Source organism: Sprattus sprattus (assembly GCF_963457725.1).
Source record: "Sprattus sprattus genome assembly, chromosome: 2".
In the NCBI taxonomy this organism is placed as follows: domain Eukaryota; kingdom Metazoa; phylum Chordata; class Actinopteri; order Clupeiformes; family Clupeidae; genus Sprattus; species Sprattus sprattus.
Window position 1 is genome coordinate 42,913,711 of NC_137921.1, and position 24,694 is coordinate 42,938,404.

At 42.9% G+C, this 24,694-nt stretch overlaps 1 protein-coding gene across 1 annotated transcript in view; it reads left to right on the forward strand.

Moving 5' to 3' along the window:
• Nucleotides 1–2,705: 2,705 nt before the first annotated feature.
• Nucleotides 2,706–24,694, forward strand: part of xxylt1 (xyloside xylosyltransferase 1) — a gene marked incomplete at both ends in the record, with an annotated part of 45,092 nt that continues 23,103 nt past the window's right edge. Inside the window, 3 exons of the mRNA XM_080860837.1 lie at nt 2,706–3,224; nt 8,849–8,996; nt 19,355–19,487. Of these exons, the coding sequence (XP_080716963.1) occupies nt 2,706–3,224; nt 8,849–8,996; nt 19,355–19,487 (800 nt within the window). The remainder of the gene's footprint in view (nt 3,225–8,848; nt 8,997–19,354; nt 19,488–24,694) is intronic.

Sequence of the window (24,694 nt, forward strand, 5' to 3'; positions counted from 1 at the left end):
TATAAAGGATGGAGATCAAATGGCTTCCTTAGATGTCCTCTGTGAAAATGAATCTGAAAATGTGTAAGATGAAGTCCAAAACGGAGGGAGAATTCTATGGAGGAGGTAAAATAAAATAATAGAACTTTTACTTCTCAGAAAAGCCCACAGCAAACCCTTCATAAAAATTGACTCATCTGACCAGCTTTTACTTCCAACAACAAACAATCCAACAAGCACATGTGTTATGCTTAATCTATTTCGTCATCCAGTTTGTGGTGATACGACATTTGCCAGGAAAAGACAATTCTGTGGCAAACCAAAAGGGCACAACAAGTTGCTCATCCAAACACCAGTGCTCGTGTTGCTTGAGGACTCTGAGGAAACCGAGAACACTCAAGAATTACAGAAGTGTGTGTGTGTGTGTGTGAGAGAGAGAGAGAATGGTGGATGAAATTTCTTGAAGTGCATAAGTTGTCATTCTGAACTGCTTACGCTCCAAAAATCCAAAAGACATGTACAAAGAAAGTATAAAGAGTTAATTTTTAGTAGAGTTAATTTAATTGACCAGCAACAAGCCTTAACTAAAGCTATTGTGAGGCATGTGTGGGAGCATAACACTGACCCACCCATGTTTGTGCTTAGGATCTAGCTTATAGTATTAAATTAGCTAAATGATTTTGCCAAATTATTAAATTAGATCTAGCAGCAGACTTGGCTGTCAGGCAACTGTCAATAACATTAGGACCCAGTAACTTACCGCACAGCTTTCAACGGCTGAGCAAGGCTACAAGAACTGAGTAAGACTCATGAGACATTTCTAAAAATGTATACAGTGTCACGATAATGAAATCGAACTTAAACTGAGAATATGTGACAAATGTGGTGTCCAACACCCTCTGAAAGGCTCTGATCCAGAGAGTAAACAGGCACAGCTTCTGTCCTTTCTTAAACTGCTCAACACTGAGTCCAACATCTCTGAATCTATGTGCTGTTTTTAAACATTGATTTTTTTCCTACTGGGGAAAGATATCTGTTCTTGAGGGAGTGGAGCCTTGTTTGTCACTGCTCATTCAGAGAAAAGTTGCAGTACCTGGAAACTCCACAGCTGTTCGTGTTCTTCATTAACCATGATCCATATCGCCATGGCCTGCCTTGATGAACTAAAGAGAAGGCCCAACCCTCCAAGATCTAAGATTACCCTTAACTACCCATGTATTGTGATTTGTTTTTCAAAAGAGGTATAGAAGACGATGCTCTTCTGCAATCTGTCAAAAGCTTGTTGATTACACGTCAACGCAAAACCGAAGATGATGAAAGGGACACCTTATTTTAACCTTTAATTGGGTACATTAAGAATGAAGAGAAGCATGGGAAAGGAATGAGGGGGGGGGGGGGGGGGGGGGGGGGGGGATATGGACATGTTGACATAACATGACACTGTACAACTGACTGAATGTGTGGATTTCTTATAAATAATGTGATATTGCCCCCATGGAGAATCATATAAATGCTATTAAAAAGTGGATCAATGTGGAATCTTTGCGTAAATATTTTCTTTACATGTTATCATGTTGTACTTCAGTGCACACAACTTTGATTTCCATCCAAAATAGATGATGAAAGAAATATGGCATCCTAAATGCTAATGTATTCGTGCTCATGAAAATACAATACAATTATAAGGCTACTATCATCTTGTCTTCACCATCCCTAAATACAATTATACATACAATACAAATTATACAATAAATACAAATTTTAAATTACACAATAGCCTACAGTTACATAATAAACGGCATGCTTTTCCATTGTCTATCCATTGTCTAGCAGTCTATAAGTTAACACCACATGACAAACAAGACAATATTTTATATCGTGTGATATGATTGACACAGCGCCACATAACTTGCCTTCTATACACATAATTTATACGTAATATTGAGCCGTGGCAAATGCCATTTCAGGTCTGACTATTATTTTGACACTTTGTTTAGAAAAACCTGCAGCTCTAGCGTTGTTTTAGTACGAAATTTCCACCAGTCTGTGCTGTGCTAAATGACCCGGAAGAACTTTTTCCTCGTAAGAAACACTTCAAAGTAGTCTTAACGTTACGCATTCTCCTACACTCGTTTCTTCTGTGTAGCTAAAACGTAGTGCATAATGAAGCGAAACCTATTTACATTTTTGTGCATAACTAGAATTACATTGTAAATATTCGCTGGCAAAATGTAGCGAAGTATCTGCCGTTTTTGCTATTGGACTATTGGAGCAGATATCTGGATGTCTGGCCGCATGTCTTCATTCAAACACAGCCTGCATGGTAGGTCATTGATCTTCTGGTTAGGGAATGTTCAAAAATGTTGATGTCACGTTAAGCCACCATTTAGTAGAGGTATGTTTGTCTCCATTTAGTAATGTGATGGGGTTGACCTTTTACTTACTTAGATCGTAATAACATCCTGTACAAACCAAAGGTTTAGCTATCATGGTTGTAAGTCTGAGTTGACGTAACAGTTGTTTTGTATTGTGAAGTTAGCATGTTCACATTACTCTGACACATATTGTTTTCTCCACTTGCACAGATGAACAGTCGGCTTATGCATGATCGGCTGTGACAGGAATTTATAGTAGTTACCCTCCTCAGAAGTGTCACGAACGTTCTGGCTCCTGGAAGTGTCAAGATAAGATAGCTGAGTTGCTATCGAACCTGGACCGTCAGGGCCATGGGTGCCCTGCGTTTGTTTACCAGCATCATGGGGAGGATCAGTACTTTTAGATCTTACCAAATAGTCCTCCTGCTCGCCGCTGCCTTGGCAGTTGTTGCATTCTATTATTTCGGATCAGAGAGACAGAACTTCTCCAGCACCACCAAGCGCATCAAACAGACCCAGGCAAGCCACAACTCCAATCGCAACGATGCTGACCTGTCACTGGACACCAGGTTGTTGCATGACGAGGAGAAAGTGGGGGCAACTGGGGAAGGAGAGGAAGGTCGGGCGAGGAGGACGCATAGCCAGACTGAGGAGATGCAGCTTTTCCATGCCCTGATGATGTTTACTAAGGTGGACAAGAGCAGGGGCCTTCAGGCCAAGTTCCAGGTGGCGATGCTTTCGATGGCCAAACACGGGCGTTTTCTGGAAGAGGAGGTATTGGTGCTCCACTTTGTGAGTGACGAGGCAAGTCGGGAACTGGGCAAGCAGTTGCTGCCTGAGCTGCTGCTGGATGCCTCCTTTAAGTATGAGGTGAGTTGATCACTGCCAAGTAGGGCATATCATGGCACAGCCTAATCCCATATAGCCTGACTCATTTATAAAATAACAGATGTTTCTGCTGGTTAGAAAGTAGAAAAGGCTGTACAATCCCTATCAAACCCAGTGTCCATCACAATTAAGGTTTAGCCTATCCATAGAAGCTTCATAGAAGTTTTTTTAACTGACCACATTTAAAACAAGGACATTTTTTTTTTTTTAAATGTGTTGATCATCTGAAACGGTAGGTGGTTCTTTCCTCGTTGCTGTGGGTACACATATACATACAAGACCGTTGCATTAGTGTAGTCCTATTTGACACATGGGGGCAGTATTGGCCTTTAAATAATTCTGCCACCTCTTGGTCAGACCGTTGCAGGCACACGCGCTGGTTAGTTTCTCCATAGTCTCTCCAGCTATGCAAAGAATGCCACTGTTGCTCATGATGCAGAGAAGTTGTCAATTAACATGCCATGAATGAAAGAATGAGAGAACATCGGCTTTCATAGTTTGGACAAGCCAGGTATCTCTTGAATGTGTTCATATGATGCTGTGGCCTTTGGTTCTTCTCTGTCTTCTTTGACATCCCAATGCATCTGCCTATGGACAGAAATATGTTAATATGAGCGATGATATAATAGGACAACTAACTGTGATGAAACATATAAAAACAAAAACTGCTGCTCATCCATAGCTGCCATCTTTGCTTTAGCTCAGGCTGATCCCTAGGCCTGGATCTATGGGTGCAGTTTGTGTGGATTAGCAGAGGTGGCAAGGAGCCAGAGAGGCAGATTACCCACCCATATAATCCAGCCCTTTCTTACCCATGCCCACCTCCCCCTTCAGATCAGCAGACATACAGTATAGGAAGAGTGCAGAGCTAACAGTAACATCCTGTTTAGTGTAATCCACTCCAAGCGTGCCACCATGTGTTGCCAATGCACTTTGATTAATCCCCTTTTATTTCATAGCCTGCAGCCGTGGAGTTGTTTTCAAATGGGTACACAGAATGAAACCTCCCAAAAAATGTTTTATATATATTTTCAGCAGTTCATATGAATTAGTAATGTAGTGGGCAGGTACAACAGGTTAGGGTTATTGGTGTTGAACACTGAATGGAAATTGGTATCTCAAATATTTTTTAAAAGCATTTAAAGTGCATGTAGCCTATAAGCAAGTGTTGCATAAACAGAGAACATCATTTTGAAGCTTGTGGGTGGTAACTTGCTCTTTTATGCTCTGTTTAATTTTAGCATTTTACTTGTGTTTCCACTGCACTCTTAGGCTATATTTAACAACGATCTCTCATTTCCCTCATATTGTCCCCACACATTGGTAGTGGTTTCATACTTAAAGTTTTGACGTCTTTTACGTTTAAACTGAACAGGATATTTTACTCCTTAGTTACAGGCTACATTTTATCCCATTTATCCCACATGCTTGATAAGAGAAATTATGTTTTTTGCATGCTCGTTTAAGGACACTGATAAAGCTAAAACTCTATCCTCCGTGTACTACGTGACCGTTTTTAAATGTATGCCATCCATGTTGGTTTGCACATACTGACTTTTCCCCATCCCACTTAGCATGAATAACGTCTTAATTACCAGTCACAGTTTAATATCATTATCTTATTCTGGAGAAAAAACACCACCAGTCACTTTGAATGCAACATTCCACCACAGGTTGGAAATGTGTGTAGAATATATATTTCAGTCCACCAACAATAGATCTAGAACTAGTCCTTGTGTCTTGGGCTTGAATTAACAACAATAGTAATGGTCTTCCCACTGATGTTGCACCTCACGCCATGCAATTCCAGCCATGAAACATCACACAATAATAAAATACTACACAGTATAGCCCAGAGCAAGGCTTTCACACCAGAATTAACACCAAGCCTTCCCTGGGACCACGTGGGCTTAAAACTTGTTTGGCCTCATGTTATTCACTTGGGCTGATGGTTCATCCCAGGAGCTCTTGGCAGGTTAGCAGGGCTTTTGGAACTCCAAAGGTAAGGTAAGGTTACTCCCCTGGTTGTTACCACCACCCCTCAACAACCCCTCTCCTCCCACTCATGCTCAATGTCAGGAGGAGCCAAGCTTCCCTGCTGCTTAGGAAAAGGAAATCTTGCCCAATTTTGGCTTCCTTTTTTGTGCACCACCTCTGATTGGTTGTAGCAGCCTGTCACATGACACATGGGCTATATAGTGAGTGTGATATAAGGGTTTGAAGTGCATGATTGCATAGGGTTTTACTGTCTTTTCACAGCTCTCGTACTCAAAAGTAATCTTTTATTCAAAATGTATTCTTGTCTCTGGACTTTGCGAAGCTGGATCTTTTTCCTTTTTTATGGACAGGAAGTTCTCAGATTCTTTTCATTCAGGCATGATTTAACAACAATGGAGTCATGGAAAGGTTTTCTTATGGAATGACTTGTTTGTTTTAACGTAACCTCCTTATTTCATTGTGAATTTTTGTATGAAGCTTTTAAGCACAGATTCAGAGTAGCCTGATCTCAGCCGGGATTCCTGCAATCAGTGCCCAGCCTGTTATGAAGATTAAGGTAGTTAGTGACTCCTGTGGATAAGGCAATCATTCCACAATTGCTTTCTGAGAGCCCACTAAACTAAATAGCTATAAACTTACTTCTTCACCTTTTCTCCATCATATACTGTTATACTCCTTACTCTTTCCTTGCCATTCCCTCTGTCTCATACCCTTGTTACTCTGTGGAGGACATTTCTTCCAGTAGGCAGTGTGAACAGAGCTTTACGTATCACATATTTAGTAGAAGCTTAACTCTCCTACTCTCCCAGACACCATTAGTGAAGTTGGTAGACCCAGCATTTCACAATTCAATAGAGGCTTTTACTGATGTTCTCTGGCAGTCAGAGACCTGGTACTGGCATCTCTCTTGGCCATTTCCAAACTGAACTGATCCTGAGGCTGTTTTACCACCACTTTGACACTGAGTGTCACTTTAAGTTTCATCTACGGCCGTGCAGGGCACACCTAATCAAGGTGGAGGGCATAATTAAACAGGGAAACTGGGACGTCCTTTTCCCCCTATCCTAGATGCATGAAGCAGCTGTCGCTATGGCTACTGATGGATGCCGTGCTGTCACCATGATTGCAGACAGGGCTGTTTTCATGTAGGCTTATGTGGTCGTTTTTCAGTTTTTGCTCCAAATACACAACATCAACAATGGTCTGCAAAGGCATTGTTACTTTTGAGTTTTGCATTAGTGATCACATTATGTTTGTTTTCACTGTAACTGCACATTCTTTGACTTTTCTATGTAGCTAAATGTTCAATGCAGTGTTGGGACAATTCCACAAAGATAACTTTATTGTTCACACCCTAGGCTATAAATGAAATAATGTTATTGAGTGGCACTATGATGAGTTATATAGGTAGTACATGTATATTGTATTATATTTACAGTGGCTCTACTTACTGGTGGACTACAGGTCATATTTTGCTTTCTTATATTTAGCTCGAAGCCATCCTCAACTACTTTTTGTTGACCAGCTGAGTGATTTGATTGCTCTTTAGAACTCTAAAGATCATTAATATGTGGAGACAACTGAAAATAAATGAATTTACAATTACTTAGATTTTGTCAGGTCCTTGTGCTTTAGAAGATTTCTGAAACTGTATGGCAGACATTGCATTGCTTTACTGCTGGAATTTAGATGTTGAGTTTAGATTTAGCTAGCCTGACGATGACATACCCATAATTCTAGTCAGAATATGAGTCTGATACTGAACCATTTGGCTGTGATTATGGGGCGTGTTTCAACGAACCAGGGGGAAAAAATGCCTCTTCGCTCAATTGGATACCTAGAACCAATCAGAGCAACGTAGTATGACCCTCTGATACATTCAAACTTTAACCTGATCCCGTAGGAAGGACGGCAAAAACACATTTGTCCCACTTACAAGCTCCCGATACGCCGCCATCTTGGGAGGATTTCGAATCTACCGCTTGATCATCTGTCCATCATCGTATAAAGCCCGCCCTGACAATTTGATTGGTACGGCTTTATCTGACCGATGATACTCTCTCCCAACTAGCTCAAAGCCAGACCAAATCTCCCAGACCAAAAATGTTGTGGGCGGAGTTCGGGCGGGTATCCGGGCTAAGATTTTTTCGAAAACAAATTCAACCCAAGCACTCTTTGGTGACGTGGTAGATTATGTTACTGTTGATCATCTGTCCATCATAATATAAAGCCCGCACTGACAAGTTGATTGGTAAGAACAGCTCTGGTGCTGGCATAGTTCTGCCCCAACGGAGCAATGCCTGACCGAACTCCCAACCTGAAATGTTGTTGGTGGGGCTAAATCCGGCTGGCACCAAGGCTAGAGTATGACCATATTTGCGTTTGCGCACAGGCTTAATCCCAAATTTGAAGTTTGTACCACATCATTTCCCGAAGCTGTTTAATGTGGGAGAGGGCTGGTAATCCAAGACACTCTTAAACATATTTGTTTCCTATGGAATAAAAGATTTAATGGTAATCTGTGGTTACTCTATCTCCAATCCTCTTTCTCTAATCTGGTGGGGGATCTACATTATCTGATGGGCACTCCTGCTTCATTGGCAAATCCCTGTGCAGTTTGGGATTAGGGTTTAAGGGCCTGTATAGAGACACAGGGTCACTGAGAGTGTGTCTAAATGAAAGGGGTGTGTAATATAAGTGGAATGTTGCACCTTTATTCACATCCTCTTCTGTGTCATGGCATCATCACATTCTGCTCAGATACTCTGTACTTCTGTGTGTCTCTTTCCCTGACTGTTTCCTTAAAGAAAAATATATATATATAATTGAAATATGAAAAACCAATTTAATCGGGATATGTAGTTATGTTTATGTACTCCGTTGTTTAAAGCTTGTTGTGTGGGAGTGTGCTATCTGCACCCTTCTGCCACAGGTGGGTTAAGGTGATGTTGAGTCATCGCGAAACGGTGGAATGTCACCATCAAAGGGGAACACTTTGGCATTTGGGTATTGCCCTTGTTCTCTATTAACATTTTGTCCGGCTGCAGTGAGAATGTCAAGATATCATCAGCAAACGGCAGCGATGTCAGTTCCATTTATTGACTTTTTCTTCCTATTTTTAGTTCACTCTCTGGAAAATCCTTGTTAAAAAGTATTTGCACATGGATTGTAAGCCTTCTCAATCAAAGGACTAAAAATGGGGTTTTCATGTAGAATTAACCAAATTATTTATTTTTTAAATCAAGTCAAAGCTTGAATGTGTTGCAACTTTCAGTTAAGCCTTCATATTCATTTTCAACCTCATATTGGTTAACACCCACACACACGTACACTCCACCCACTGTTTTTTAGGAGCTTGTGTTGTAAAGCTAGTGCAAAAAGCTAGTGAAAAGCTAGTGTATATCTTCTGTAATATCTTCTGTTTTGTTGTAATTGTAATGTTCACTGTCTATAGCTTGTCTTGTCTTTTCTAGATTATATTTGAAAGCAATGGCCAGGTGCCCGAAGTCAAAGCCGACGGAAGTGAAGTCATTGTCAGTCAGTGGTTATGGCATCACGTTGTCCGGATGGCCTGGACGGGTGCTGATTTGTGTCCTCTAATGCTGCAGGTGGTGTTCCATGATGTGGCAGTCCTGACGGAGAAGCTCTTCCCCATCGTGGAGGCCATGCAGAAGCACTTCAGTGCAGGCTCTGGGGCCTACTACAGCGACTCCATCTTCTTCCTGTCGGTGGCCATGCATCGGATCATGCCAGCAGGTGAGGAGGGTGTCTGTGTTTTTCTTTTGAATAACCCCAACGCCTGCTCAACACTTTCATATAGTATCTGCATTGTCAAAAGCCATAGAGTAAGTCTCAATTATCAATATAGGCTCATCAGTCACAAAAAGTACTGATTTCTGACCGTCTGACAGGTGCCATAATGTTTTTTCAGCTACTTTCAACACATGACTTGAATCCAGGCACTTCTTTGTGATTTTGTCCTTATGTATTTATCTATCGTACCTGTCTCTCTACCTGTCTCTCTGATGGTCTCTCTGTCTAGCAATCTTGTCATCTATCTATTAATGATTTATCAGTCTTCATTTGATCTTATCAACCAGTCATCCCAAAAAAAATCTGTAACGTATTAGTGTTGAGACTAAAGACTCCTTTTTAGGAGGGATGCTTGTTCATTAAATAACCACAAACCTCCAAGATGACCGGCAATAGCTCGTCTCATGTGAGCCTTCAGAGAGTATTCCTGTTAAATTGGGGAAGGTCCTTCAAGTCCATTAGGACTGTCCAAGAAGAATGCTAGATTTGTACTGCTTAAGCACTGCCACAACATTGAGCCTTTTTTGCACCAGTGGAGCTGTCATAGCTGCTGGCAAATAGTAAGGCACTGATTTGTACTGTGTGTGTGTGTGTGTGTCTGTGTCTGTGTCTGTGTCTGTGTCTGTGTCTGTGTCTGTGTCTGTGTGTGTCTGTTCATGTATTAGTATGGGGTTGCTGGGAGAGCATTGCATGGGTAGATGTTTAGCCTGCTTGTGGCAGTGAGGGGTTGCACTCACTCCACTGTTGCGTCATCTGGCTCGCTCCACCTCAGGCTGCACCGGGCCTCTGCAGGCGCGCCCCTTTCACACCCAAGCTCAGGCTTTTGTTCAGCACCATCTGAACTGAAACTGAGGACTGGAGGCCATGGGCCAGGTTTGAGGTTAAAGAACAGAAGTGAGCGCAAGAGAAGATTACGAAAGTAGGCTTCCTTTCTGATGATTGGCATTCATCCTTAAGGTCAATGATATGGGGCCTAGTTGCACCTTAATGATATGCACCCTAGTTGCACCTTAATGATATGCACTCTAGTTGCACCTTAATGATATGCACCCTGGTTGCAGCCCAGTAATATCCCAGTTGTTTTGCTCATCTAGGTTGATTTGATCTTTTCCACTTCTGCTTATCGACTGCGACATGTGTAATGTTTTCCGTTTTGCTTTTTTGCAAAATGTTTGATCAGTATAGCGTAGGAGTTTGAGTTAAGAGTTACTGGAAACAAATAGATGTGGGAGGGGAGGAGTGAGAATAGGTGGAGCTCTTGTAGACGCCAGCATTTAATACAGAGATCATTTCATCCCTGCACAACTGCCTTCATTTCTGCCTCTTGGCTGTATTGTTTTCTTTTTTTTCTTTTTCTGTATTTCTCTCTTTTTTTGACATCCTCTAGTAACCTGGTTCCTGTGTTCTGGGCACTTGAGTTTCCTTTGAGATGTTTTTAGAAAAACAGAGTGCGGTTAACAGGGCAACATGTGCCATTTGTGTTCTGTTGCCCGTCAACACATTTGTGCCATTCATGGAAGACCAGTCGACAGACCAGCCAAGGAGATACAGAGAAGTAAAGGAAAGTTGTATTCCCCGACAACCAGACAAAACATTTTGACCGGTCAAGGCATTGTAGTGGGTGAACACTTGTGCCACGTTGAGGCTCTGTAAAAGTTGAAAGTCAACAAACATTTCTGGCACCCTTTTATGTCTGCCCTACATGTCTACTGTGTCGGCCCTCGGTAGGATAACAAATAAACAATTTTTAGAATAATTATACAATTTCGAAAAGTCATCCCATTCAGTAGCATGAATTATGATTATATCCACCCTTGGTAGAGGATGGTTTTCTGTGGTTGACTTTATTTTTTTCCCCCAGATTTCCAGGCCAATTGTTACAAAGGCCAAAATGTAAATGGTTCTAAGTGTTTGCTGTGGTTGTTTTTTTTACTTGGTCACTTTTACTTGTTCAACCAAGTGGCGAGTCTTTTGGCGAGCACTATGGAGACCTGGGGTCTTTGAAGAAGTGTGTGTGTGTGTGTGTGTGTGTGTGTGTGTGTGTGTGTGTGTGTGTGTGTGTGTGTGTGTGTGTGTGTGTGTGTGTGTGTGCGCGCGCGCCTGTCTCTCTGTCTGTCAGAGAGAGAAAATACGAGACACAGGAACAGGGATGCACTCAACAAATAGATTGAATGGCTTACTGAAAACACAAGTGTCCTTGTGAGCACTCCAACCAAGAAATAGGATGACTGCCTCCACACCAAAAAACACACTTGTAGTGTTTTTTTTATGTGAATAGCCCAGCCATCATTTGCTAATGGGTAATGTATTAATCAGCTCCCAACCCACACTTGCACAAGGTCAGAAGCTATAATGACTACATGAGCAAAGCGAGGAGTTGATGTGTGATTTCAAGAGGGAATCACATTGAACAGGTGGCCTTTGACCCAAGTCTGGCACACTCCGGAAGCTAATGGGCAAAGCTTCATGGTGGGTTCTTCCAGGAACTCTCACAAGGTTCAACGTTGAAAAGAAAATGCCCATTGTGTTATTTGACAAATATGGAGGATCTCACTTAGAATTTTCTCCAGTCAGGAGCCTGGAATCCCCTTTTATTCACTTGTTTTGACTCTTTTGCCATTTATATGAAAAGCCCAGGCTGTCACAAAGTTACAACTTCATGATGTCATCTAGACCGTTTTCCTCTTTTTCACTTTGCCTGTGAATATTTCATCTATGCTCCGTGACTCATAGAAGTCAGGATAAAGGATAGTTGTTGCACATTTACCAATGCTGTAGTTGACACTACACCCAACCAGGGGTGTGATAACTTGCAACATGGCACTTCCCTTACCCCCCATGGCCCATGAACAGCACAGTCATAGGTATTGTTACGATAGGCAAAGTGAGATGCATTACCTAGACAGTACACTACCAGTTTCACATCCCATACACCAGGGGGAGTGCCGGTTTACACAGGCTGCTCATGTGCTGAGCGAAAAGAGGCAACATTTGATAATGGCTCACCTGGGAGCACTCAGGAGAGCTGAGTGGAATCACGTAGCAAGCAGAGAGAGAGAAGGCCTAGCTCTGACGCCGTGAACTCTCCTGCGGAGATTATTTGCCTATCGGACATTTCGGTGCGTTTGTTTCTTTTGTTTTCCTCCCTATTTGTGAACTCTCAACGCAAAGCGTCTACGACGGGGCTAGTCGGTGCCGGGTCATTGGTCTGGGCGGGCCAAGCCTCATACCAAGGTAAGCTGGCAACTTCCTCTGGCACACCACAGACACCTATCATCGAACACCTCTGACTAACAATGCAACGCATATAAATTAGGGGATTCTCCGGTAGACAGTGGGATCCAGATATAGCCTACCCCTAGACTACGTTTGTATACGGTGTGATAGTTGCTATCGGGAGGCATTCCCTAATAAGTGGGCGCTCGTCCAAGATTGATCTCAAACTGTGAGTTAGATTGACTTGTAAATGGTGGTGGATTGGTGATGCATTGAGGCCACGGTCGTGGTGGAACAGTAGTAGGCTAGTTAGTCGGTGTTGGTTCATTCAACGGAAGGCTGAGTAAATGGTCTTGTTTAGTGGAAAAACTGCGGGTGGCAACGCGATGTTTTGGAAACTGTGTGAGGCCGTTTAACTATGGTTGGGCTCTGAAATCGTCTGGGATAACCAACAGGTTTGTTTTTCAAAACTGCGAGTTCGCGCAGTGAACAGCTGGTTGCGGTCATTGCAGTTTGGGCGACATAATAGTTGATGGGAGGCCGATTGTACCTCATATAGAGTTTTTGCACGGCGTGGTTAACGTCGTGGTGAGTAAATTGAAGTCAGGAGGTAGGCAAGTGTGGGGTTTGACGCTTGTTATTCACAACGTGTTTTCTCCTTGCGGTGGGTTGATTGGTAGTAGCACAATGACGTTCAATCCAGCGGAGTTTTTTCGAAAGAGCTTGTTCGAAAGGATTGGCTAAAGTTATCCAAGGCAGAACTCTGCAAGGTAGCGGAATTTCAGGATATTGACATGGACCACAATTTTAAAAAGCTTGAAACGATCGACTTTATTATTAAACAGCTTGGTCTCACTGGGTCAGAAACAGAAGATCTAAAAGCTAAGATAGAGTTGAAACGCAGGTAGAGCTAGCAAGAATTGAGCAGCAAGGTCAATCTGAGCGAGCTAAGCTGGAGGTTGAGCGTGAAAAAATTAAAAGCACCGATAGTCAATATCAACGCACACATGAATCCAGGTTTAGTGTGAGTTGTTGTCTGAAACTGATGCCGAAATTTAACACCGATGATGTAGAAGTTGTTTTTGATGCATTTGAGAAAATAGCATCAGAATTACAATGGCCAGTGGAAAAGTGGCCAATCTTGGTGCAAAGCGCGTTTATCGGTAAGGCCCAAGAGGCGTATGTGGCACTAGATCCAGCTCAGAGCACAGAGTATAGGGTGATCAAAGATGTGGTTCTCAGGGCTTATGAGGTGGTTCCTGAGGGGCATCGTCAGATATTCAGATCCCTTAGGCGTGAACCCGGAGAAACATTTTTGGACAGGAGGTTGTTTTCGAGAGGTGGTTGAAGGGCTCTGAGACGTTTACTTTTAAAGAGTTGAAGGAGTTAATGCTGTTAGAACAGTTTAAAGGTAGTATCCCAGGCCACATACAGATGTACCTCAATGCTCAAGGGGTAGGTGATCTCCGTAAGGCTGCTATGCTAGCAGACTCGTATGAATTGACACAGAGGGAAGTGGAGCCGAGAGAAAGACCTGGAGGGGCGAGAAGATGGCCAGCAGAGCAGAGTAGTCCCACTGATGATATAGATGGTGGTTATAGACCCTCTAGCGATAGGTCGTATCGTAGAAATCTAAGGGCCTCTAGATCTCCTCCCTGGAGAGAGGCTAGAGAGATAAGAGAAGTGATTTGCTACTACTGTAGAAAGCCAGGGCACATGAAATCTAGTTGTCCGGGGCGAAGGGAGAAATCTCCTCCTGTGTGGGAAACAAACGGCATTCCAAAATCGATGGGGATTATTAATATCAAGACCCAAGTGGCTAATGCGACGACTCAAGTAGGTACTACCCCTGGAATCTTCAGTGGATTTGTGTCTACGGGGGCCCTGTCTCTCAGTGAGGGTGAGCCAGAGGTCACTGTAACCATGTTACGTGATACAGGAGCGGCCCAGTCTGTGCTGCTGGAGGGAGTGGTGGAGTTATCCACACAGGCGGCAACTAGTTTGGTGCAGTTAAAAGGACTAGGTGGGAAAATTGGTGCGGTGCCCTTACACAAGCTACATCTTAAGAGTAACTTGGTGAATGGAGATGTGGTGTTAGGAGTAGTACCCTCGCTGCCAGTAGAGGGCATACAGTTGCTGCTTGGCAATGACCTTGCAGGGGATCAAGTCTATATCAACCCAGTAGGGAGCAGGTCACCGTGTGAAGTTCCAGAAGCGCAGGCCTTGGAGGCAGAGAATCCGGAGGTGGTCAGTGCGTGTGTGCTGTCTCACAGGCTAGAAAGAGAGAAAGAGAAGTACCAGGTACTCAGGATGAGTTGGGGTTTCCGTTGGGCGAAACCGTAGTAGGGAGAGTGCTTGGGGGATCAGCTGATTTGGTTGGTAACCGAGAAACAGTAAGGCAAGAACAACAAAAGGACTTCTCGCTTGCTAAAGTAATCGAAAATGCTGCCTCCGAGGAGGAAATGCAAACGGTGTCAAAAGGTAGTTCTCTGAAAGATGGTCATGAGGAGCGAGGGCCTAGGAAGATCCGGAAAGAAAAGTGTTGGGAACCTAAGGAACAAGGCAGGCTGTTGCAGTATGTGGCTGTGGTCAAGGACAGACTGAACTTTGCCTGTGAGGTAGCCCGTAGTAATTGGCAAGAGTCCAAAGAAGTCATGAAGAAAGTAAATAGATTTGATTTTTTGTTTGAAGGGGGGAGGGATGTTACGATAGGCAAAGTGAGATGCATTACCTGGACAGTACACTACCAGTTTCACATCCCATACACCAGGGGGAGTGCCGGTTTACACAGGCTGCTCATTGGCTGAGCGAAAAGAGGCAACATGTGATAATGGCTCACCTGGGAGCACTCAGGAGAGCGGAGTGGAATCACGTAGCAAGCAGAGAGAGACGGCCTAGCTCTGATGCCGTGAACTCTCCTGCAGAGATTATTTGCCTATCGGACATTTCGGTGCGTTTGTTTCTTTTGTTTTCCTCCCTATTTGTGAACTCTCAACGCAAAGCGTCTACGACGGGGCTAGTCGGTGCCGGGTCATTCGTCTGGGCTGGCCAAGCCTCATACCAAGGTAAGCTGGCAACTTCCTCTGGCACACCACAGACACCTATCATCGAACACCTCTGACTAACAAGTCTATGCAACGCATATAAATTAGGGGATTCTCCGGTAGACAGTGGGATCGCCTACCCCTAGACTACGGTTGTATATGGTGTGATAGCTGCTATCGGGAGGCATTCCCTAATAGTATGTAGCCGTCCGAAAACAACCCTCTGGCCAGGAGACAGGACTTCAAAAGACCATCCCTTCCCTCTCCTGGAGGCCTTAGAGGAATCACTGTGCATTTCCCTGTACGGCCCAGAGGGGGCCTGTCTGCTCACATTAATATCCCCTTATCCCCCGCCAGGCTTGTCCCAGCGATCGATCCCTGTCTGAAGGCTCAGTCAATAAGAGCCTGAACTGAGACAGTGTTTTAGTGTGGAAGTCCGACACTGAGTGACATTGCTGGCGGTGGAGTGTGTTGGGAAAGCCTTATTTTTTCACTCCTGGAGAAGACTTTGTCTGGACACTCTCAGGGGGAAAAAGGGGGTAATCTCATGTCTGACAAGGCAATTTTGTTTTTTTGAGGAGACAAAAAAGCCTTGAAAAGTTCAGTAAGAATCGGAAATTGAGAAATGGGCCAGTGAGTGATCATAGTGCTGCCTGTGAGCCTCCAGTGAATTGAACCAAATGTCCAGTAGGACCAGTGTGCTAAAATGGCTGAAGCATCTCCTTTCATCAAAACCATTTATACAAAATTGTCAGTTTGATTGTCTTAGTCCCTTACATTTCAAGGGGTTTTAATACTGTGTTGGTTTGTGCCATACACAGAGTATTGTTATTGACAGTTGGTACGTTGAATTTGAGGTAGTAGATCCTTCCTTGATAATCACAAGTGAAAAGGTTGGGCTTTGGTGCACCCACCAAAAAGAAACGAAGAAAAGCTGTCAGAGCACAACATCGCCAACTATTTTCCAAAAGACACAAGTTACAATGTTAGCGAGGCTTTTATCAGTGCCAGCTATGCTGTTGTTGGTGTTTGGAAGGTAAGGTAAGGTTCCTTACTGCCTATTATAGAATGTAGAGTACTCGAATACCCATGAAACATCTGTCTCTGCATTCCATTTCTGCCTTCTTCCAAAACATGTAATTTAACCTGCCAATTAATTGATGCCCCTGCCTGCCTGCCTGCCTGCTGGTTTGGTTTTATCCTGGCTGGACAGTGGTTGTAGTTTGATGCAGGTGCTGACATGCAGTTGGCGCTGTGCCATCTTTAGTGTCTTGCATGTCTTACAAGAAGTTGTGACCAATAGATCTCCAGGAAGACCAGTGAAATATATAGGTCACGCAACAAAGTATTACAAGGTTGTCTAAAATTCCCAAAATGTACAAAATGACAAATTCTTAACAACAGACTTTAATGTGGGCTGCCAATTTTAAGCCTAACCTTTCCATGTTGGAGACACGAATATCACATTGTTGTAGGCTTCACATGGTAGCTGCTGTAACTGTCTTGACCTGTATTCAGGAAACAGTGGGCCCTCTGTTGTTAAAGGCATTGTGGACTGCGCTGCTGGAAAAGCGAGGCCTCCGGTCCTGTGACCTACATTCTAGCTGCTCTCGTATGAACTTCCCCACCGACCTGATGAGTCTTAACAAGCGCCACTCGAGTTGAATGGACATCAAGTTTAGCAAATCAGTGCATGATCAGAGCCACTGAAGTCTGTGTGTGTGCATACCATGATGTGTCAGACCTTGCACACCATTCATTTGTCTGATGTAGAGATTACCACTGACGTTGGTGAGATATTAAAACGTTTTGAGCATGTACGTCAAAGATATGAAATACTCTGTAATACTGTGGTGGACGTGCACAGTTGAATGTTATTGACAAGGCTTTTTAAAAACCAATGTTATTCTCAAAACAACAAAGTGCCTGTGACAGAATACTAAGCATTCAATTTGTACATAAGTTAAAAGTTTGGTTTAGTGCAACTCTTGTGGAAAACACAGTGAAACTCACTTAATCATTACTAAATCCATCAATCAAGACTGACTGTATATTGTATTAAAAGGGGTGATAAAACTGTTTGTCAGTTTGAAGTACCTACTTTGGTGCCAAGACTTAGCTATTACTAAAGTAATATTTCTGATGAAGTAGCACAAAACTAATACTCATGCTAATGGCATGTGACCTATATTCCTAGTTATGAAATAGTAATAGCCCCTTTAATGTATATTTTTCTCATTAAGCTTCTTCAGAATGCTCTAAAACGCAAGCATAAGCCACAGTATTAGGGACATAACGATGTTGACCTACTTTCTGTTCAGTACAGTTCAGTCTGTTAAGTAAGACTTGTTTTCCCCTCTGTCTCCACAAACAGAGAATATACATTAAACTCCCATTAAACACAGAAGGGAACCTTCAACCACCAGTATAGTATAGCCTCCAGGCTTCTAAAACACATTCACATTTAATAATTCATCTATTGGGCACTATCATCAGAAGGTCAGCTCATGAGCACCGGGAAATTAATCAGTGACCTTACTGACAGTGCCAAGCTTCAACCAGCTGAGCCATGATTACCTTAAAGATCTCCAACAATCCATTCTCCTCTACTTGACCACTCCTCGTTTTTTTTTTTGCTCATTAGGCTTGGAGCATGCAGTGTGCCCTGATTAGGACTTGCCCCATATCATGGAAACCTGTGTGTGTGTGTGTGTGTGTGTGTGTCTGTGTGTGTCTGTGTGTGTCTGTGTGTGTCTGTGTGTGTGTGTCATAAAACCTATTGTCACCACAAAGAGGAACCAAGGGTCCTGCAACAGATCGTGTTGCTCCCAGGCCCTGGTCTCAACATCATTGTTTCAGTCTGGGAATTAATGAAGACCGACATCATTGAAACAGCTGAAGTTCATTGATGAATTGTGACAAATTCTCCAATCGAGTGCCTTACAAAACTGCACAAGTGCACTAAGTGAATCAGTAACGCTTTGAAGAATGGTCATACTAAATATTGATTTGACCATTGATTTTTTTCTGTTTTGTGTGCTTTGTATATTGTTAATATATAAATTAAAACCTTTTATTCATGTTATTGTTTTGAAAACGTTCTGAATTTACAAAACTTTTCACAAGTACCTTAAAGTTTTGCACAGTAACAGTAAATGTGGATTTTGCTTCTACCCAAAAGAAAAGTAACGAACAAAACAGTGTACTGTAAACAGACAACTGTCTCGGTGTGAGCGTGGTCTTTCGGCAGGCTTATGAGGTGTCTGTCCGCTGTCGCCTCGTCTCTTATCTTCGACTGTTGAACTCATGCAAAGGCATTGTTTGGTGGACTTCCTTGTTTTTAATGCAGCTGGGGAAGAGAGGGGATTGACACTCTGCGGTTTTAGTTGATTTCCGGGCGCCTGTTTGGACAGACATCAGTCCGAAATCCTCCTGCGGCGAATCGCTGCAGTCCCGTCTGGGTTTGTGTCAGGTCAGCCCTCATTGTTCTAGGTTCAACAAGATTAGTTCCCATCGTGTGTTTTCCTTCCCAAGTCAACAGTATTGTCTGAATGGTCAGACGTCACAATGGCAGCACTCGGCAGTGGGTTTTGTGCGCTTAGTTGTACCCGAGACCTGTTATTTGGACTTTAAGGCTCTTGATTAGGCCCTTGTAGGGTCTGCTGACATCACCAACGTCAAAGGCCTAGTAATCATATTTCGTTGTTTAATCTTGTGACCAAAAGCTAAAGACCTGGTAGTTATGCCCTTTTTGACAACATTCGGAGAGTTAGCAGAGAAGTTTTTCCTGAGGGTAGCATCAGTGGCCTTTCAAATCTGCCTGGCCATGTTCCCTAATTGATGACACAAGTAAGAGGAGAGGAAATAATTGATACATTGACCTAAAAAAGTTAGGTAATATCTGGTAATAGTACCCCTTCATAGTTTTGTATGGTATTGTTTTCAGTGTTGAAATAAATTCCACATAGATCTGATTGTCAGCATTTTTTGTCTTGTGCGATTACCAAATCACACTGGTCTCTCTCGGCTTTCTCTTGACAGATATGAAGCGTATTGTGCAGCTGGATTTGGACCTGAAGTATCGGTGCAACATCAGAGACCTCTTCCAGGAGTTCAACCAGTTCCAACCAGAAGCTGTTATTGGAATTGCACGGGAGATGCAGCCTGTGTACAGGTAAACACAAGACAGACACAGACTCAGTTACACCAGCAGGCAAACATTTAGGATGTAGTATGGATGAATGATTATGACAGAAAGAACTTCAAAGTGTACTTTGAAGTGCATTCATTTGAATCCGGCTGCAGATTATACTTTGGGTATAGTTTGGATACCCACTAGGGATGCAAATGATTAATCGACTTTAGATTAATTGTCGATTAAGAGGTTGCTCGATCAAAATGTATTAATCACGATTAATCGCTAGAGGGCGCTAGCGCGAGAGACCGGTTGAAAACAAAATGAAGCGAGCGAAAAGAAGTGCGGTGTGGGACCACTTCAACATTGTTAATTCAGGCAAAGAAGTCAAATGTTCTCTGTTTAATGCGGTATTGAAATACAATAGTTCCACTAGCTCACTCAGTTATCATTTGAACACCGTGCATGCTGCTGTCCTGCATGGCACCACCAGTTCACCTGATCAACCTAAAATCACAGCTACACTGTATTATACCTTCTCTCGCTTACTGCCGCGAGGTTAGCTATTAGTTCGTTAGCGGGCTAGCTCACTGAGACTTCACAGAGTTAGCTACCTAGCTCGTTAGCGGGCTAGATCACCTTGCTATGAATATATCTGTCTACTCCCGTGCTAACGTGTGCCCGCGAGTTTGGCTCATGAGAGTAAGTAAGTAAGAGTTGAGTTGGCTATTTAGCTTGATAGCGGACTAGCTCACTCAGGCTTAATGATATTATATACCTAGCTCGTTAGCGGGCTAGCTTACCTTTGCCTGATGGCTTGCCATTAAGAATGTAACTACTCTATCCCTCACTACCGTGAGCGCGAGTTAAACTTCAGAGAGTTGTGTTGGCTAGTTAGCTTGTAATAGCCTAGATGCAGTTTCTTCATAATCTATAGGCTCAATAATATTCTGTTTGGCTCTCTATTTCATTTCTTCTATTCTTTTTTTTTTATGTCTGTTTCAAATGCAAGAACTGAGCCAGTCCATAATTTATTTCTTTGTTTTAAATTAAAGAATGTATTTTGTTATACCATAAAAAAAACTTTTCTGCTTTCTTTTCCTAATGCATAATTACTTGAGGAATGTATAATAGAATAGAATTATCAGAATGTAATGTAATATAATAACTCAACTATTTAGCTGATATTTGTAAAGGCCCTTTTGAAACACTGAAACTCAGGTGAAAAACGCCGCTTATCAATTAATCGAAAGTCGATCGATAAGATTATCAACTAATGATTAATGAATTAATCGATAATTTGCATCCCTAATACCCACGCAGTGTTAACATTTAAAAATACCTAAAGACACAGTGTTTACAAAAATGGCAAAGGAAAGGCAAAGAAATCCGACTTTGGAAGTCCTTAAAGTGTCTGCTGCCTGCTGTTATTTCTGATTTGTTTTTCTGTACCCAACCAAAACACACACACACACACACACACACACACACACACACACACACACACACATCTTGCCTCTAACATGCACATACACATGACTGAGAGTTGGATACAACAGCACAAGCACTCTATGTTTTAGGATAAATCTTAGAGCCAAAGTCTGTCGGTATTGTTCAGCACTAGTAATTTAGGATTGATTTCCTCTTGCCTGCGATTCTGTGTCCATTAGCTGTCTGGAGCTGTCTGAAAAGCTGTCTTTCAACTAGAAAAAACTATTACACAGATTATTCCTGTGACTTGATACGTAGTATGGACTGAAGGCGACGGTATGCTTAATAAAACTGAAAATGGAATATGTTACTTGGAGCATGCTAGATGTATGATGGCTGCACACATGCTACAGCAAATCAATGCTACCTCATGTTCGGGCACCACACTGTTCCGTAAGTTTGAGTTTGTGTGGCCCTGTAGCTCCTCTAGCTCTTGGAACTCCATGCGTCCATGAACAGTTATGTACATTGTCTTTATATAACAATAATGGAAAGATACACAGGTGCAGATATAGATAAAGGTATTTTGTGCAAAAGGGCTTTGTGGCTTTGGAATACGGCCATTCATTGGTAAATCTGTGAGGATGTCCAGAGGCCATGCAGTTTTTTCTGCACTATTCAACACTATATCCTCAAATGTGTTGTTTTTAGGAAAGTATTCCTTGTTGCCAATGCTGTCCTATTTAGCTGCTCTACAAACGGAATAGGGCATGGTGGGGTGGGGGTCTTGTGCTCAGAAGGTCAGGGTACTTTTTACTTTTTTTTTACCACTTATCGTCATCAACAACAGGATGCCTGCGCTGGGTATGTTTGTCCCTCTTGAGGCCACTGTAGTTTTCCTTCATGCTGTCTGATGGTGGTAAAGCTGATGCCTGTAGTTGGATTTCTGTTAGCTGGGAGTGAAGGTAGCTCTCACCCCCATGTGTGTGCCTATTGTTAGTTAGATTACTTCTTTAATAGAGAAGTACATAACTCAAAATGGGCTGATTGTTGCTAAACATCCACTGTCATTCACTGTATAAATCTACACTCTATTCTGAGAGTAAAGTACTTCTTGGCACCTGTAGTTTGTTTAGGGAGTTGCTGTTATTAAACTACTGTGTCAATCCCATTGCTCTCACCTGTACCATACATCATTACATTTCAGACCAACACTAGATGGAGCTAGAGATGGCTTATCTCCCCAGTCCACCCTGGCCCATCTCTCCCATGGCCTGTTAAAGTACCCTATTCTAAATAATAGATGCAATATAACACATTCCAGCCAGTGGTAGTACCTTAAAAGCATTAAATCACAACTGTATCTAACACATACTGTACCTGAAGCTGGCAAAACCTCCTTCATAAAACTGATAATGGCCAATACCTAAGGGTTTGTGGGTGTAAATGTTTACATGTGCATTGATGTTGATCGATTGATATGGCTGGATGGATAATGGCTACTGCTGAAGAAGAAGGGCTTAAGCTGAAGCTAACAAATGCAACAGTTGCTGGGCAGCAGGGATCCGAGGGATGGTGAGGGTGGATGATAAGATCTGACACCTGGTCTCAGTCTCAGAGCACAGTCCTCAGAGTCAGAGTAATTAATGTTTAGTCTCCCCTAGCTTTCACCCCGGCTTGACTCCCTTTCATGTGGCTTTGTATTTGAGCCTTCTCCCTCCCTCCCTCCCTCCCTTCTCTGTCTTCCTTTTCCACTCGTCATGCCATCCCTCCTTTTAAAATGTAGAGTGTTGCATAATGGTTCTTGAGATACTCATGTTTGCCCTGCCAGGTGCCTGCAGAGGATGTGTCTCTTTACAGGAAGGTCCGGGCTGACCTGAGGTAACATCTGGTGCTGAGGGTTAGGTAACTGTGCCAGCTGTACTTCCCTTGGATGGAACCAGGGCCGCTCTCTTCAGTCACCTGTGTGTTATGACTGAAGTGGTTCTGGTCTCTTGGGGTTGTGTAATGTTACTGGATAACAACAGACAGACCCCTATCTCTCCTGCAACGAGGTAACCATCCCTTATCCTCCTGCTCTTCCTCCTCTTGTCCTCCTCGTTGGCAGTGTCTGGCACAACATGGAAGAGGGCAGCGAATCCATAGAGAGCCCAATGGCGGGCTGCTCGGCTGGAGTGTAAACAGGGGACAGGTGGACTCCAAACAAGCTGAGAGGTTCAGTATGGCAACCGAAAGCCACTCCAGAACCTCCCTGTAACAAATAAGAGCATCCCCTCCACCATCGCCATGTCATGTGCCTCTGTGCTGTCCCAAAGCACTGACAAAAACTTGGGGGTGCTACATTCATTAATGGACTGCAGCGATTCCAGCAACGCCTTGATGTAGAAAAAAATCAGGAACACTAGATTTCAGCGGGAACTAGGCTGAGTTTATACAGGGTTCCTGCACAGAGGTTTCTATGATGTTTTTTTTTCTCTCTCTCCCTGACGCCTCCAGTTCCCAGCTCTGGTGGGTTTGTGTGGGTGTGTTCTTTTAATAAGCCTGTATCCTTTTAATCACACCCCCTGCTTTGAATGTGTAGGAAGAACAGGTTTGATTTTGCACAGACTTTGCATTCCTCACGAGGCAGCAGTTAGAGGAGGTGCCATCGAATATTCCTGTTCCTTGACTACTCTTGTAATGTCTGCATTGAAAATATAAATAAGGCTGAAGCCATCAAAAAAAACATCACGTGATTCCCTGAGACCAATGGGCTCAGAACAAACATGACTTGAATATGAAAAGGGAGGGATGGATGTATGTAGGGAAAGAAGAAGTACATTTGGGGTGAATAAATGCATTCCCATATCCACACAACATATATAAAACAGTGACCAGCTAATGCCCCTATGGCACCCTACCTCCATTGTTGACGTGCGTCTCCCCAGTGTTGGATGTTGCGGAGCAAGAAGTATCTAAGAATCACAGGATACATGCCTACCCCCCGTCTCCGTCCAGTGGAAGAGTTGATTTCACCACAATGACATCTGGTTGGAATTTGCCAGAAGGATGTTTTCGAGCTTTGTTCTCGCCGATGAGGAAACCCAAACACAAACATACATTTACACGTCCGTTTCGACTGACGAGCTTCAGTGCGAGGCTAAATGCCTTTCAAGCAGGGTGAGAGAATGGGAGTTGTTTTTAAGGGGTCAGATTTGTATGGGGGGAGCTGCAGTTAGCCATTGTTGTTCTCCAAACACTTGTCTTGTCATGCTACCCTGCCGATCCCTCAATCTTGTTTTTTTCTGCTCCACATTGATGTTGAATGTGAACATTTGATTGATGGAAGAATTCTGCTTAAAGCACAATGGGGCTTAAGTTTGAATTCAGTGAAAGAATAACAAGAGAGATCTAGGCCAGGATATTCAAGGAAATATGTTTGTGAACTATACACAGTCTCTGTGGGTCTTTCACATGAGAGATTGTGTTAGTGTCAAAAAGACATGATTTAGTGTGATTTTGGGTGGTCAGGTTTTAACATTTGCCTCTTATCATTTTGGAAATGGCTCTCCTGTCATTTTATCTGCTCTGGCCTCTGAAGAACTTTTCTGCTGCCACTATTAATTTAAAAACTATTCCAACAGCCCTTCAAAGACACCCGTCTTTTTATGTTATCTTAAAACAAGTCTGATGAAGCCTCACTACAATCTACATAGCCACAAGTATGTGTCTGATATTAATGCAGATATCATAATGTATTATTATAATGTGCCGCGGTTCTGTGTACGGTTTCTTCCTGATTAATAGGGATTTTTTTCTTGCCACTGTCGCCATTG